The sequence below is a fragment of the Eurypyga helias genome, unplaced genomic scaffold (genome assembly GCF_000690775.1).
Source record: "Eurypyga helias isolate BGI_N326 unplaced genomic scaffold, ASM69077v1 Scaffold35375, whole genome shotgun sequence".
Lineage (NCBI taxonomy): Eukaryota > Metazoa > Chordata > Aves > Eurypygiformes > Eurypygidae > Eurypyga > Eurypyga helias.
In genome coordinates, this window is record NW_010253972.1 from 19,439 (window position 1) to 36,344 (window position 16,906).

At 37.6% G+C, this 16,906-nt stretch overlaps 1 protein-coding gene across 1 annotated transcript; it reads right to left on the reverse strand.

Annotated features, from left to right (window-relative positions):
* Nucleotides 1–230: 230 nt before the first annotated feature.
* On the reverse strand, nucleotides 231–13,617 carry LOC104505211 (the record flags this gene model as incomplete). The annotated part of the gene is made up of 7 exons (XM_010152846.1): nucleotides 13,588–13,617; nucleotides 12,699–12,784; nucleotides 11,837–11,903; nucleotides 11,311–11,423; nucleotides 8,256–8,425; nucleotides 4,948–5,092; nucleotides 231–303 (listed from the first exon to the last, which is right to left on the reverse strand). Coding segments are annotated over exons 1-7 (684 nt in total), but the record flags the coding sequence as incomplete, so codon positions are not given.
* Nucleotides 13,618–16,906: the final 3,289 nt, after the last annotated feature.

Consider the following 16,906-nt stretch of genomic DNA (forward strand, 5'->3'; position numbering starts at 1 on the left):
CTGATTTAACACAACTAACAGCCAAGCAATGCATTTACACTTTTTTGAAATCCAAAATTAATTTTGAATATGAGGATCAAAACATCTAACTTGTATTCTCTAATCAGCCATTTTACGTTCGTAATGCAGTAATGTTGACACGAAGTTGCTTTGAGCAATATAAAACATATGCCACGGTGCATTCATTAAATAACTCTGCATAATGAGTTCCATCTATATAAATGACTTACCTCATTACTTATCACAAGTTGTTCTCTAGGACTGTGGAAGACATATTCATATAGTTCATAGTGTTTAAATAAGCTGGAAAACAAGAGAAAATAGTACTATTACAGTTGTAAATCTTTGGAAAAGTAACAATATTAAAAATTCTCTTAAAAAAAAGCACTACACTCAGCACGGTAATACTCCAAATTTTAAATATAAATGGTTGTTTAACTTCAGGCACAATATGTAGGATATTTAATTTACATGATTTACTATCAGATGGCCATAGAAAATACAGTATGATACTTAAAAACACATCTGCTTTGTCCTTATGAAATTGAACTTTGAGAAGACAAAGTTCTGCTCTGAAAAAAGTAATTCCTGAAACACTTATCACCAGGATACTTAGGCCTTTAATATCAGCAGCAGTGAACAAGAAGGAAACAAAGCCAAAACAGCTTTCAGATTCTGGGATAGGCTACCAGTCCAGGCAGCAAGTTTGATCTTGGAACACCAAAACAATAAAGAATGGAAGCATTTATTCTCTCAAGGTCATGTTTCAAAAGCAGTGTATTATTTCCTTAAAGAAAAACTAAAAAACTAGATTGACACACTGGGGGTTTGTGTATTACAACAAAAGTAACTTAAAATAGACTTTCTCAGTGGCCTAAAATATTTATCTTCCTTAAAAAATATATGGCTTTCCTTTTCACATGTTTTGAATAATTGTCCTTGTTCCCCTTCCTAATGATCAATGTTATGGCATTTGTTTAATCAAAGGTTTGGTTTGTCACAGTCCATCTGTTACAATTAGTTGTTCTCTTAAAATCATGATACAGAACTTCTGGCTTCCGTCACGTCATTTTGACGTATGATTTAAAACACAGCCCTGTGATTTCATAACAAGTCCAGATTGAAGAATGATTCCAGGAGTTTATCACACTCCTGCCTGATCTACCCAGGAAAGATACAGCAATATTCACAGGGAACATCTGTAACTGGTTCCTGTGCTTTCCGGCTAAGGGCAGGACATGGGTTCTTTTTTTAGGAGAGCCACCAACCGGGATGGCAATGGCTCTTTGCTTGGCACTTACAAGGCCACACCTGGAATGCTGAGGCCTGCTGTGAGAAGGACTTAGGACTAGATGGTCTCCAGAAGTCCCTTCCAACATCAGTTTTTCTACGGGCCTATGAAAGTACCTACTACACCCAATTTCTGAAACCATCTAGCTAATGCTAAAGATGCTGTCACAAGCTGCAGGATATCGTGCTAATGCTATGGAAGTGTGTTTACAATACCCGTGCCTGGCCACACAACCCAGCACAGGCTGCCCTTTGAGATGCGGTTTTGGGACAATTTGCTCTAACTTAAGCAGTGAAGTGCCAGCTAACATACAGCAGTGGTTCTTCCAGCCCATGTTCTTCTCCGCTCTCACAGTACAGCTTCCAGCACTTAGTCACACGCATCTGTGAAAGTTTCCAGCACATTTTTACCCGAATGGATGCAGACGTTTTTGCACATATGTACAGATGCATTTCCTAATTTGGTGAGTATTACAGCAGCCTCATGGAACATTTGGCTCTTTAAGTGCCATATAAAAGTTTTATTCTACAGTTACATTTAATTCAGTCATTCAATTACCATTAGTTAAAAACCAAATTTGTTTACCGTCTTGCATAAGAAATTTGGCTACCATAAACTACAAGTTCCCTTCCCCCAAACTTAAAACAAAAAGGCAGTCAAATAAGTTGCTACAATATTTGCCATTTCATTTGCAGTACTTCACCAAAGAACTCCTGCCATCTTTCAGTGGAGACACAGGAATTATGTTTAAACAGACTTCAGGCCTTAACCTGGAAATTACTCACACAAATTTATGAAAATGCACGTATTCCCTCATACCTACACCTATTCTCTTTTAAAATTCTAACAGGGATTATTTGAAAGAGACAAAAATATTTTAAGAACTTTGCAGACACAAGAAATAAGATATATATCTTTCAAACTGCAGAGATGGAACTTAACATTTCAAACTTTTTTTCTTTTATTTATTCCAGTGACTTGGAAAGAAGCCAGATTTACAGCACCTGAAAATAAGATCTTCCCCTTCCCCTCTAAATGTGTTATGATATTCTTTATGGATTATGTTACAGGTACAGATAATTTATAATATTCCCCAAAATATAAGTCATTACTTTTGGCATTTCTGAATTCAATTTATTTATTTTCAAGCAGAACTCTGTTCAACCTGGCACCCTTAATCCTATATCAAGGAAAGAATTCCTCCATTTAATGCTCTTTAAATCAAATAGTGTAAATTGTACCTCAGTATTTATTTTGAAACAACGGTGTAGTTTTCTTTCTTCTATCAGGCATTATATAAAATGGTTTTTTGTTTGTATCTCTAATGAACAACTAAAAGATTCTGTACCTACATTTTTAGCAATTACTAATTACTCGTGCAACTAAGGTTGTTAAGAATAGACCCTCTTATGATGTCATATGAGAATCTGAAGGTGATTAACAATGACATATTTCCCTAGCTCCACTGCTTCCTCAAAGAAAATGTCAAGAGCTATGTTGATGTGTGTTTGCCCAAGGAGACAAGATAAAAAGATGATAACTGTCACCACCACCAAACCTGAAGGTGTCATTATAGCTGCTGCACAGTTTGTGCCAGTGTGGTTAAGCATTTGTCCCCATTTCCATTATAAATCCCATGGGTTTATAGCTCATCTGTAAAATGTGATCTGAACTAAAACATGTCATACTATCTTGAGTAGAAAAAAAAAAAGTATAGACCTATCATTTAAAATTAAACAAAAGAAAAAAAAAGCAAAGAACAAGAAAAAATGTTGAAGTAATACATTAATTTGAATTGTAATAAAATTCAGTCAACCTATTTCTGACTTCATAAAGTTCAAAATACACTAGCATAAGAGGTGTGCTGATTCAGTTCTTATTTAGAAAAAAACAACCCCAACATTCAGAAGACTGAAATAATGGAATGTATGAACTGGATCTATGTGACACATGAGAGTGTCTGTGTCTCTATCCATGACCTTGCAACAGCACAGACCTGTAATAAATTGAGCAGTTTGAACACACAACCACATATTTGGTGGCCAAAATACCATGCTGCTGCAGAAGTCTTGTGGGTTGATTATATTTCTGCCCAGTGAATACTTTGGTGGTAGGAGCACCTCATCTCTTGGATGAAATTACTGAGACTGTGAAGGAATTACTGCATGGACAAGATCTCTTTCAATGGATAATTTACACAGGAGCTGTAGACATGCTATTTGGAAAGAGCATTTGTTCCAAATGAATATACAAAAGGCACAGACAGGAAGGGAGAAGTAAAAGAATGAGCAAGACATCTTAAATGCCAAGTTTCCTTTTCGTTTAAGGCTAGTACTTGGCAGGACCTTGGTTTGCCTTGACTACAGAAATCAGAGATTTAAGGAGATGTTCTCATTTTATATGGAAGAACCTTAAGTTTTTTATATTTTCCATTAAAAAGAAACAAAAGGAAAAAAAAAAAACCACCAAAAACGAGAGAGCAGGAGGAAGAGACAAACTTTATAGCTCAACTGTAAGAGAAATCACTTGTGCTGGGATTAAATACCCCATCTGAATCTGAGAACACTAAACTGGAAGGCTATCAGCCATCCTAGTATTTTTATCTGTCTTCAAGAGGAAATACTTTCCGGCATCCAAGAAAACACTCTAAAAAAAAGACCAAACCCTCTTTGATGTCTTAAACTTTTCCTAGCAAAAGAACAGTCGGAAATTTCCCAACAATCTATGACATGACAATCAGTCATGACCTTATTGCTTTTTATGCCCATCTGCCACAAAATTAGGTGAGAAAACGGGCTGAAGGGCTACAGATGTAGCACAGTCTATGGGCATACGTTACAACAGCACCCATTCCATTTTCCGCATCCTTGCCCCTGACATTCATGGGTGATGCAACAGCTTGAGAACCATTCTATCCATCATGTGCTGGAAACAGTGGGATACAAGTGCAGCCACTATGGCATTTCAGTCTGAAGGAGAAGGGTCTGTATACATTACTGTATAGTAAAGACTTTATCTGGAGAGGTGTGATTGGCTGCTATCAGAACCTTAATTTTTTTCAGATAAATAACGGAATTACTGCTGTTTGCATCTCTTTCTGTGTCTCTGTTTAAAAGCTGAGACCTGTCACGAAAACTTTTCATGTAGATACCGAACTTTTGCTAATTTTGAAATGCAACATTTTTGTGACTCATACATGACTGTAGCCTTAATTCTGTAAAGTACAAAACTTTAAACCACTTACAACACCCACTACAGCTGTCAAGGCCAGACAGATACTTATAGACAAGACCTAGGATTGACCTGGAATCTAAAAATAGAATGTTTTAACAGCAAACCAAGAATATTCTCTAAACACTACTCTCCTCTTTCCATTTTATTACCCAAAACAAAACCCAGAAGGAAGCTTTTCAGCATAATCTTACATTTTGATGCATTTCCAGTCTAAATTTATTTTGTGAACTTTGACATTTGAGGCCCGATCTTTCCTGCTAGTTTGCATATTCATTCTTCTTTTTAACGTTTTAAAATTTGGTGTGTGTGGTGTGTTGGTACAGTATGAACATACCCAATTAAATAATTTTAACTTATTTTATCCGCCAATTTCCCACCATGTTATTCAGGTAAGAAATAATGGATCCTGTCAAAATAAGTACCTGATGTTCAAGTAATCAATGATTGCTTTGGCTTCCTCAATGCTGAAGAAATTCAAGTCACCACTTCTTTCTGAATCCGTTTCTCCTATTCCAGCCATTGCTTTTCCAAGTTCTTTTAAATTGTCTCCTAAGGTCATATGTTTGTCTGCAAAGTAATCCCATGGAACAAAAATTAGGTATAAACATGACAGAGTGAGGTGGGGTTTTTGGCTCATTTTAATTATAAGACTTCTTGAAATTTAAGAAGTTACATTAGGAACCATGTAAAAACTTAAAAAGCAACAGCAGTCAAACATTTTTGTCTGGTGCCATTATTATTATCAGTAAAATGTGCATTTAAATTTCATCATAAAAATCACTGATCCACCTTCATATCATAATGATCACAACAACGAGTGTTTAAGATACTACAGCTTGGTCTCTTACTGATGCAGAGACAACCACAGGCAGAATAGTATGTAAATTTGAGATGTATAGTGTGTTTATCCTTAAAATAAATTTACTACTGCTTCTGTATTGTAGAAGATTGTTAGTCTGACCATGTCCCTTGCAATTTAAGCCAGTAATACAGTAACAGATGTTAAAAAGGGTAACAATTTTTTTTAAGTGCTTACAGTCATAATTGATTAAACATGAATATGCATAATCCCCTGCATGTATCATCAAACTTGGAGAGATTTTTGCACCCCCCAAAAAAAATAGATAATTACTTCACATTTTTACCCTGGAAATCAAAACCAAGTGCCAAACCAGCTTTGAATTAAAATCTAAATTCTTTTTGTTAAGTGCCTTGACAAAGAGGAAAATCTGAAACATACCAGTGTTTGCTGAACCTTTAAAAAAGAAAGAATTCATCTTTCTGATTTGGGTACAGTGTGTGCCATCACTGGAAACATGGTGAAATTTTAAAAAGTTTAAACTCAATTTACTTGTCCTTTTTAAGTTGAAAAAATCTAGAGTGGAAAATGGGGAAATAGCTACCAGTGATAAAACAGATTTATTTTCCTTATTGTTTTAATTCTCTACTGATCTGCTCCTTGGTTATTTGTACAGAAAACAAACTTTAAAACTCCAAAGATTCTGGTCTTTATAGTTTTGCCCTTTACTGTTACAACAATCAAAGCCCTGAAAATTTTGCCTTGTTTTTCAGTAACAGAGAGAGCACAATAAAAATAACCATAATGAAAGAAACAAGAAGAAAACAAAGAAATGCAGAGAATGTGGAGGAAATAGAACAGAATAGAGCCATGGTAAATGAGAAAGAGCAATAGAACCAGAAATACCAGGGTTTTTAGGGAAGTGAAGACACAACATCACGAGAAGTCACAACACCCAGGTCCAGTTCTGTCAGCAGCTAGCCCAAATTTTTTTTCCTCTGCACAACTGATTTTCAGTCCAACTACCTCCCTCTCTGGAAGGCGCTCTCAGTATTTCTGTGAGGTAAGGAGCACTTTACCCTCAATGTATAGAGGACGAACCAAATCACGCAAGTAATTCATCCTGGCTCCCAATCAACCAAAGCCTCCAGTTTCCAAATCTCAGTTTTCCTCTCTCCTCTACCAGCTCTAAATGCGTTTCCACTACCCTCCTTCTGTAAGTCCATTCTTCCTGCTCCATGCTATTCTTGCTATTATGGTCAAATCAGCTTAATTCTCCAGGCCGTTTGAGTCCCATATAGGAAAGGGAAAGGAAATGGCCATTAATATAGAAGACATTAGCATTTTGCTCTTAGTTGAAATGTTTGGTCTTGGAACTTGCACCAGCTCAGAACAGTAATTACAAGGAAATTCATCTCAGCCCAGGGCTACAGCATACTTTATAAGACAGATTATTCAGGGAACTTAGCTGTGAAAAATATAAGAAGTCTCCTGTAAGCATTTACAAACTGATTTTCCTTCCCTAAAAGCCATGTATCTTAGCCAAATTTGAATGGATTTTCACAGGACAGCAAAAAGCAAATTCACAACACTTGCTTGCCAAACCTTCTATCTTTACTCCAAAGCATAGGGGTATTAGAGCTGTTAAAAAATCCAAAAAGGCACAAAATAATACTTTTTTTTCCCCCACAGCCTCTGTCTACAAGCTCATTTAGCTGTTTTAGTTGTAATTTTACATATAAAAATCAATCAGAGGCAAACACTGCCATGGAAAATTTCAGCTTAAAGAGTTAAAGTTTGGCAAAGCTTTATGCAACTAAGATCACATTCCTGAGAAAGGTCAGCCAGCTTTAATAATCGGTTGTGCTACCAGCTAGTCTGGTACACATGCCTTACATACAGTCTCATAAAACTGATTTCTGACATGTTTCCATTCTTCTCCATTGTTACATTAACACAGTCAGCATATGTTAAGATACTTTCTCATTGGAGACAGGAAGGACAACTGGAATTTCAATGATCATAAAGCACGTACATATTCTGTCAAAATTCCAAGTCAGAAAGACTCTTGAATTAAATTACAATGAAAGAGTATAATAACTATTATGAGCTTGATTTTAAATATTCATCTTCTCTTTGAATGGAACCGCTGAGTCCTTTCACTCTTCCTCTGGGATGGACTTTTCTCGACATAATCACCTTCAAAGTGAATGTTAAGTAAGCATTGTGATCTCTAAAAAACAGGTTTTAGAGGATGCTGCTAACCATTTTTTCTGGCTATTTCGTTCCCACTAGACCCAAGCTACATGCTTTGTTGCAAATTTCCCCATAGCCACAGGAGCTACGGTCCTTTCACTGTCATTTTTCATCTTTGGCATTGATGCCAGCTTACTTCTCTCACCAGTCTTTAGTTACCCGATATATTTTGTGCCAGAAGTGCAGCAGTTGCCATCTAGAAAGCTGCCTGAGAGTTGACCTCCAAGGATAAAATAAATGTAATTCACCTGCTGTAATGCTACAGGATGTACTGAATATCAGCAGAGAAATGTGCCCAAGGCTACAGTAAGTCAGTCACTGAGACAGCTGGAATTGGAATTTAGGAGCTCCTTGGTCTCACTCTACTGTAATTATTATTTATTTTACCATAGCAAAGATGAGGTCTCTTCAGGACTTGGTCCTTTTGTACCACATACTGTACAAACAAAGAATGAGGGATATTCTGCTAAAAAGACTACAGTCCTCTCTAAACTAAAGTTTAACGTCTGCCAATAAGAATGAATTATTTTCAGGTACAAGGTATAGCATGCCAACATTCAAGAGGAAAATAAATCATTTTACAATTACTTGCAATTGTAAAATTACAAAAGTGACTGGAAAACAATCCAGCCTTCCACTTCAGGTATTTATTTTACAATTTTTAATTATACTTACCACTGAGGTTCTCCAACAGGAAATTTAATAGATCCATGAATCCTGAGAGCTGTATAAGACTGAAGTTCATTTCTTTAGCCCAACAAAATCCCGCAGTATAATAATCCATCAAAATAGCTTCTTTCAAAGGTGTCTTTAACTGTTTAAAATTCAGAAATTCTTCCAGCTTTCTAGAAAATATTGCAGGGTAAAATAATGAAATTAAAAAATAAATTACAGATTCCAAAGTTTAACTTAGTCTGTTAGTAATTATAACATTTAATATTATTATATTATACACATGTGTAAATATCTTCCGGGAACTTAGCTACATCAGTTCTGAGATATGATCATTTATGAGCACAGGACATATCTACTGGAAAAAGTAAACAAACACCTACAAGTTTCAACTGACACTATTTAAATGTTAAGATACGATTAATGAAATAACAAAACTAAGAGCATTACAAACCCCAGAGAAATACAGCTGAAAATCCTAGAGAAGAATCAGTGTTTGTTCTGGAAGGGGTTTGTAGGATGAAATGGAACAATTAGTCTCCACTTTCTACTGCTACTCTTTCACTCTGACTGAAATAGTTTTACAGTGCTAAAAAGGTCTTGTTTCCCTTTCAAGATTATTTTTCATGTAGCCTCTGAAGAAAAATTACCTTTGAAAATGAATGTAAATAATGTAATATAAAATTACTGAAAGTACCTAAAATATGTAGAAGTTTAAATTCTACTTTCGTAATGGTCAAGACATTTAAGAAGAGCCTCATCCTATTTTACTGGCACACTGTGGAAACGTTTCCACTTACTTTAACTTGAAAAAGTAATGAAAAAATACACTCCCTTGTAGGAGACCATGCTGCTGCTGACACATTTATGTCTACTCTATCCAAACACAGAATTAGTTATGTCTTTTATAATAACTGTAGGCTCTTTTCCACATGAAGAGAGGGGATCAGGGCTAGGACATCAGTTTGCAGTTCTTCCAGTATAGCTTCAGCCATGCCTCAGGTAGTTACGTTTTACATTAAAGCAATCCTTGGCTTCTGAACTATACTTGAAGATACAGATGCCAGTTGTGATCAGAGTTTCTAGTCCCCTGTAAGAGAGCAAAGTCTTTTTCTCCCCTCCCTGCTTCTCATTCCTTCCTAAGAAGGGCATTTATCTCAGACCTACTGATAGGCAACTATTAGTTTTTCAGGGTTTTCACCACTTAGTAGAGATACGCTGTCAAGTAAGATGAGGATTTTTTTAATTAAAGCCTCAATAGCTAAGAAAGTAAAGCATATAATCCAATCGGGTTTGTTTAAAACATGTATTCCTTTGTTCTGCATGACAAATTTGTACGGCTGTACACATGCAAGTCGGTTAAAAACACTTAACTGTGTACAGAAATAGAAGTGGAACGTGGCCAGCTGAACTTTCCAAGGTTTGAAACAGTCCATATCCTCTCTTTCTGAAGCTTCTGCCAACTCTGTGTTTTCATAATCAGAGCTTCTCAGGGATTTAGATTTTCTCTGATGCTACTAACAATGCCAGTACCCATCTTTTCAATACCCTGCAAGGCATGCCACTGACAACAGGATCTATAAATGATTGGGAAATGACGGGGCAGTTAGACTTCCCAGTTACCCTGCCTGCTGCTTCTTCTTTTGTGGAAGGTGCTCAAGTCCTACGGAGACGGAGAGCGGTATAAAACCCCACGATAGATGGGAACACAGGGCATCAGAACGCTCACACTGCATCAGATTAATTCTGACTTTCTTAACCTTAGTGGTGGCCTTCAAACTGCTCTTGTGTATGGACATGATGCACTGTGGTAAACGAACAAAACTTCAGTGCTGCTGCTGCTAAACGGCTTAGAGTGCACAAAATACCCTGTAACTATCCTCTTTTCAGTCCAGTGCTGTATATACTTAACAATCCACTTGTACAGCATGTGTGTATATATAAATACATATGTGATCAGCTGAGGCTAAGAAGGAACGTACAATTTTTCAGTGCTTTCCTTTTTAACCTTAATGAGAAAGTTTCACAATAAATCGTGTCGTTAAGCACATTTTCGTCACCAGTGAGTTGTACACTTCAGTCTCCTCTAAAATAAGGTGTTTATCAGGCATGAGAAAGCAGTAAATGAAAGAAATAATTGTTACTTGATGGGAACATATTTTTGGTTCTCTTAAAAAAAAAAATCTCAGAAATAACTTCCCCTCCCAGAACAGTGACAGAGGAACAAAATAGATTTCAGAAATAATATTTTCATCTCTATTAAGTGGTTTATGGATGCAGAGGGACAGGGTTGGATTTTTTAATTCCCCCCCCGCTCCTCCCTCCAAACTAGTCCAGTGGACCAGCCCCTTGGCTTTCAATTCACTCAGAATTTGCTAGTGGACACAAGTGCTCCTAAATAATTTGGGCATTTCTGAAAAATCCTGTCCTTAAAATATAAGTCAAGAGTCTCAGGTTGAACTCCTGGCCTCCTGAATTTAGCTGCTGTTAAGCACTAATAACAAGGGAGACTGTTGGTACAGGAAAGACAAGATGGGCTTACGTCAGAAGTCTTTGGCTGCCTCCTATTTCCCCAGTGCACCATAATGGCTACCTACTAATACCTTCCTAAGCTTTCCATCCCTTTCTGAACTTTTAAAACCTTCCTGATTTTTCAATAACACATTACAGTACAGAATCTTCCATGTTTTACCAAAAAAAGTTACCAAGTGAGGCTTATAAAAAAGCTCAGTATTGGCCTGTTCTTATTTACATTTTTGAATTCCATTTATGGCATATTTAATACTACTGTAACCTCAGAAACCATGTCAATGTGAAATATCACCAGGGAAAAAAGAGTCGAAGAAAAATCAAGAAATATAGGAAATGCAGTAAAACAAAGAGGATCTGAGAGGAACAGTATTTCTTCCTGTCTTTCATGAATCATATTAAATATCAATGATATAACTGAACAGCCAAAGACTAATGACATAACCATCAAAAAATAAATACAATAAATGGTCTACAATTTTTATTTTATTATAATATAGGTTCTAGCATTATAATCATTGCCACTTACTTTTGAACTGCTTCTACATTTTGTTCTGACAGAGTAGCAATTTGGGAAAGAGAAAGAAACGTCCGATTAATGACCTTCTTTCCACCTATGGCACCCTGATCTCTGTCTTCTTCCTACACACACATACATATACAGGAAGATAATATTAAAAGGTTAATTTTATTAAGCCAGTAACTAATCTAAATATCATTTTTATTGCAAGGAAATATGCAAGGGATTAATTCAACAAATGCCAACAGAGCTATAATTATATGGCAGCAACACAATACCCTAACACATTTTCACTAGAGAAAAGCGAGGCAGATGCATGGAAAATAGTATTTTTATCTTAAATCCATGTGGGAACATAGTGACATATTATGCGCAGCACAAGATTAAATTAACTTGTAAGTAAAAACTATAGAAATATAAAGGTGAAAAAATAATCTGTGACTCCAGGTTTGACCAACATGATACTAGATTGCACAGTAATTAAATTTTAAAGACAGTTTCTGCTTAAGATATTAAGAGTGCACATACACATTACCGAGCTATGTGCTCTCACCGTGTACTTGATTGTATTTTCAAATTTACTGTCTACACTGACTCCTTCCCTATACAAAAAAAGAGTCCAAGTTGTTTACTGCAACACAATGATGCACATACAAGGATCTGACACTACTGATTCAGGGAAGGTCTGTGGATTTGTGATACAGAAGGCAGTTCCTTACAGGCAATAAAAGGATGTACATGTTATGAGGGATGGCAAACTGAGCATGAGCCAACAAAAACTTATGCAAAATAGGAACATTTGATGATACTTTATTTAGTGCGTGTCACTGTCCAAAAACATCTGACCTAAGACTTAAGCAAGAAATCTGTGAAATGAATGAGTGGCAAAAGAAGAAAAAAAAAAAAAAAACAAAAACCCAAACCCACTATTTTGCAACGGTTTTACAATAGAATATGTAGGCAACAAAGGTGGCAAAGCACTTTGTAAATATAATGTGAGATGAGGCAGACTCTTTACAGAGGTGTATGGCAGGGGAACAAGGGTCAATGGTCACGGAACAGAACAGCTTCAAAGTGAATAGGACACAGTATTTCAGTGGGAAAGGACCTGCAATACATTAGCATGTGACAGCATAATACAAAATATTTCACTCTGAAGATAATTAAGCATTAGGACAGGTTCCCCAGGAAGGCACAAGACTCTCCACCCTTGCAGGGATTCCAGAGTGAACTGGACAAAGCTCTGGTCTGCACCCAGTGCTGGCCCAGCTCGGTGCAGGCAGCTGACCCAGCTCACGCCCCAGAGACCCCTTTCAGCCCCACGACTGTGCCGAACAGCCTGACCTGGCTCTGCACCAGGACACACAACAGCCTGGGCAGATGTGACCATCACTCACTCCAGCAGGTAACACTGCTGCACCTGCGGGACTTGGGCTTTACGGCAGCGCAGCACAGCGCACAGAATAACCTCCTTCTTGCTCACCTAGCCGGAGACAAGTAGAACATTTCCAACAGGAGGGGATTTTTGGGCCTGAGCAGCTTTGTTCTGGGCTAGTGATCAACTAACTCCCGCCCTGGTCAAGGAGAGCCCCCAAATGAAGCTACACTGCTCCCCCTGCTGCTGCCGAGCTGCAAGGTAAAGCCCTGGGACCGGCCGAGTTACAACATTCAGGCCTGATGAAACAGCAGCGAGAGCAAGAACGTGTACAAGACAGACCAGTTCTTCCCTCCTCCTCATTACGTACTGGAATACTTCCACATGTACTTTAATATGAAAAATTAATTGTTCCCAACTGTAGAGAAGTTAGTCTCACATACAATGCCTCATCATAACAGAAGGAATGAAGTCAGCAAAGGCTTCCTTCACAGAGGAGCATGACATCAGTTGCCTTTTGTTTCAATTAGCAATAATTCATGCAGTATAAAAAGAAATACTCCTACAGTCAGTAATGCTGATATAATTGAAGCTGCAGGCCCTAGCTAGGGAAAAAAAAAAAAAAAGAAAAGAGAGAATGAATAGCTCAACATGCTAATATTATACAATTAGCGAAAGATATTTTTGAATAATTAGGAAAAATATGAATACTTTCCTGAAGTGACCAGTGGTGTTAGAAACTTGTTGAACAAGAGACACTATAGAATTAATGAGAGCTGAATTAAAAGAATAACTGATACTGATGTTTTGGAAACTGAATTAATACCAGTTCATCTCTTTTCTCTCAGGATGCCCAACACATATGACACTTTACTACGTATTTTTGCACCATTATGTAAATGGCACATTACCGATCGGTCAGCCAACACCTTAGTGACCATAGTTCTTTATAAGGCAGAACGTTCCCATTTATCAGGCGTCACCCCAGACGAACTATCAGCACAGCATGAGGAATTTAGCACTGCATCAGAGAGAAAAGCGTAAGAAAATTCAAGGCGCAGTGGTTTTGTTCCCATCAAACTATCTTCCAGCTTCTCCTCTGTGGTTACAGGCCAGGTGTGAGTAAGAACAAAGACCCTTTCCCATAACGCTCTCACTCCTGCGCGGCAATCCTCCACCATGCAAGATCACAGCAGCAGCCCTGTAAATAAGGCTGCATCAGAAGTCTCTTATTTTTCCCCTCCCACTACTTGCATCTCGTGCTGTAAGGAACAGGTTAGTAGGCAAACACTTGAACATTCTAGAAAGCGACTTCTCACCCAAACTTGCAAGAATCTTATCCAAACTAATTCCTCACTGCTTCTTGAAAGGTATCAGGCAACATCCATCATGTCAGAAAAAGCCTGTCCAAAAAGGAATTTTCTCCTGCCTCCAGAATGTACCTGGCTTGCCATAGTATGAAACTTTCCAACCCGCATTATATTGTCAGGCCCAGCACACTTAACATGCTGATGCCAAGGCTCATCCCATTCTCTGAATCACAAACAGCAAGAAGGACCTCCAGGAAAATTTTCCGAAGTCTCAGTACACACTGTGGTATTACAGAAATATATAAGCTATATAAGATTACACAAATTTATTTAAAAATAACTCCAGGTGCCTTGCGCTCAGTCACCTATAATCTCTTTTGACACATTTAAAGGTCCTCTAGCATTTGAAACGCATTCTTTAACCAACTGAAGTTTGTGGTTTAAACTTAAGAGATATTCAAGCTGTTGGAACCCAGTGCTGCAGATAAGGCTCCGTAATCTGCACATCAATATCCGACAGTTTACATGGCAAGGTGAACGCTTCCCATTTCACTGTTTCATCACCAGCGTTCCTAACGACATTCCCGGCAGCAACTCCCCTCCCCTCCCCAGCGTATTCCTATCTTTGTTACTGTTCCCAATAAGGATGGGTTTGTGGCACTGCTGTCCACTACAAGCAGCACAGGTATCAGACAGTAAGATAATAATACTGTTCCAAATGACCGATGAGGAACTATGGGACAGAAAGTGCATCATTTAAAAAAATAATTAAAATTAATTTCCTCATTCAAAAAAAGTAGCAGAAGTCCATGCATCATTTGAACAATCCCGTATTTGTGGGAAGTTTCTTTTCAGGCGGAACCTGCACACACACATATGACTAAAAGCTTGTAAGTATTTTGATTGAATACTGTTTTGTGTTTTGATTGCTGTCTTTAACCACCAGGGAAAACTCAAAGAGAAGTTAGTTTATATATGTGCTGACTGATGTCAAAGGATTTACCGTTCATTTTACTGCTAACTGTAGTGACTGGCTGAGGTAATCCAAGGTGAGTTAATTCTGGTAACACTGTCCTCAAGCGCTGGGCTAAAAAAACCCCAAACCAATCCTCCCAGCAGTAGACCTAACCTACTAAAATAAAGACTACTATTAGAGAATTATTTGTTGCTGGTTTATTTTCCTTCAAAGAATTTTTGGCTGTTCTGAACGTGTAACACGTTTCTGACTGTTCAATACATTACTCCCAACGCTTTGGGCACCCCCTGTCAACAGCATCAAATCAGAATACCAAATCAGATACTCCAAATCAAAAGAATAAGGATCTTCCTTGAGTCTCTTGGCAAATGTTCACAAACCATCATGAGGCAGAAATTATTAGCAGAAAAGTGATATAGGTAAATAGCAAATGGGGGTGGGAAAGAACACCCTCTCAAAAACCCAAACCCCAAGGGAGTCATCTAGAAGAAAATGCCCCACTACCTGCAGTTCTGGTGTCCAGCGTGGCAAAACCTTGAAACACAACAATGGAAGTTAGCGGCAGTGTTCCTGAAGGAAAATAAGCTTGCCCTACGGGATGAGCCCTCCTCAGTGGCTGATGACGTTATTTATTTGCATTCGTGTGACAACACAACATCACGCTTTGCAAAATCGTGACTTTCAAAAACATACGCACAAAGGAGTAGCTTACCAGCTCCCTGAAATTATAGCCAACACCTGAATTATAAGGAACCCGAGATCCTCCTGTCCTCACTCCATCAGGGAAATTAGACTGGACTAAACTCTGCTGCCACAGCTAAATAGTTTCCAGTACCTGAGCTAGTTCATTTAAAGCTAGCTCAGCTACCTCTGTCGGAGCGATACTGCTGACAGCAGTACAGATGTACTCTGAAAGTGTTGCGTATCAGTTACAACTTCAATCAAAATGGGAATGAAAAAAAAAAAACCCAACCCACACCAGCAACACAGGCTGTTATTTGTATTATTATACGCATTTTGTTATCGAGCTGTCAAATACTTCAGCAGAAGCAGAAAATCTTGAAGCTGTCTACATAAATAGTTGAGGCAGAAGCAGAAATGCATTCGCTGTTCCTGTTTGTTTAAAAAAGCCCCACTTGTCCGCTCCCACAGTGGGAAGTTAAAATCAATAGTTGCTATTTTTAGTCACAGTATTTCTTTTGTTGTCAAACAAGTAAGGAAATAAAAATAGTAACGCTAATTTCAGCTACACTCAAGAGAGAAACATACAGATACGTCAAACGCAAAAGATGTGTGGAAGGAAAGCTTTCCGAGCACTGTTACAAACGATAGATCCTGATAGTGCCATTTTAATAACAAAGTGTGTTTCAAAAATTTCATACGGTCCAGACGTCAAGATTTATGGATGACCAAATATATGATGACATTAAGCTTTACTGATGTTTTCACAGCTGCTGACTACTTACTGTAAAAAAGCCGTTAAAAATAAAGCTGCAGCAAGACTTGCTAAGACCAAGATTTAGGTTTTCTAATATGCTTTCTGCTGAAAGTAATTACAAGTCTGAACTATTATAAAAATACTCATTTTATATCAAAAGGAATCGTCTGAAGGTTTAAGAAACAATATAATAGAGTAGCAGAACACAGTGTTCCCTATAGCTTACATATGGACCATGCAAAGCTAGATTCAGCCAAAACTGGAGACTCTACAGTTTATAGAAACACACAATTCCACAGAGTTTCCAATAAAAATGAATCATAAAGGAGAGTAGGAATTGTCACAAAGGTAAGCTGTTGGGCGTAGAACAAAGTTTAATACAAAAGGAACAGAAAATACATGAAGAAAACAACTTCCGCTGCATTCCTCTAACCACTCCTTTTATAAAGTCACAAAGCAAAAATGAGGAAAATTTCAGTGGTACATTTCAAATGGATGTACAATCC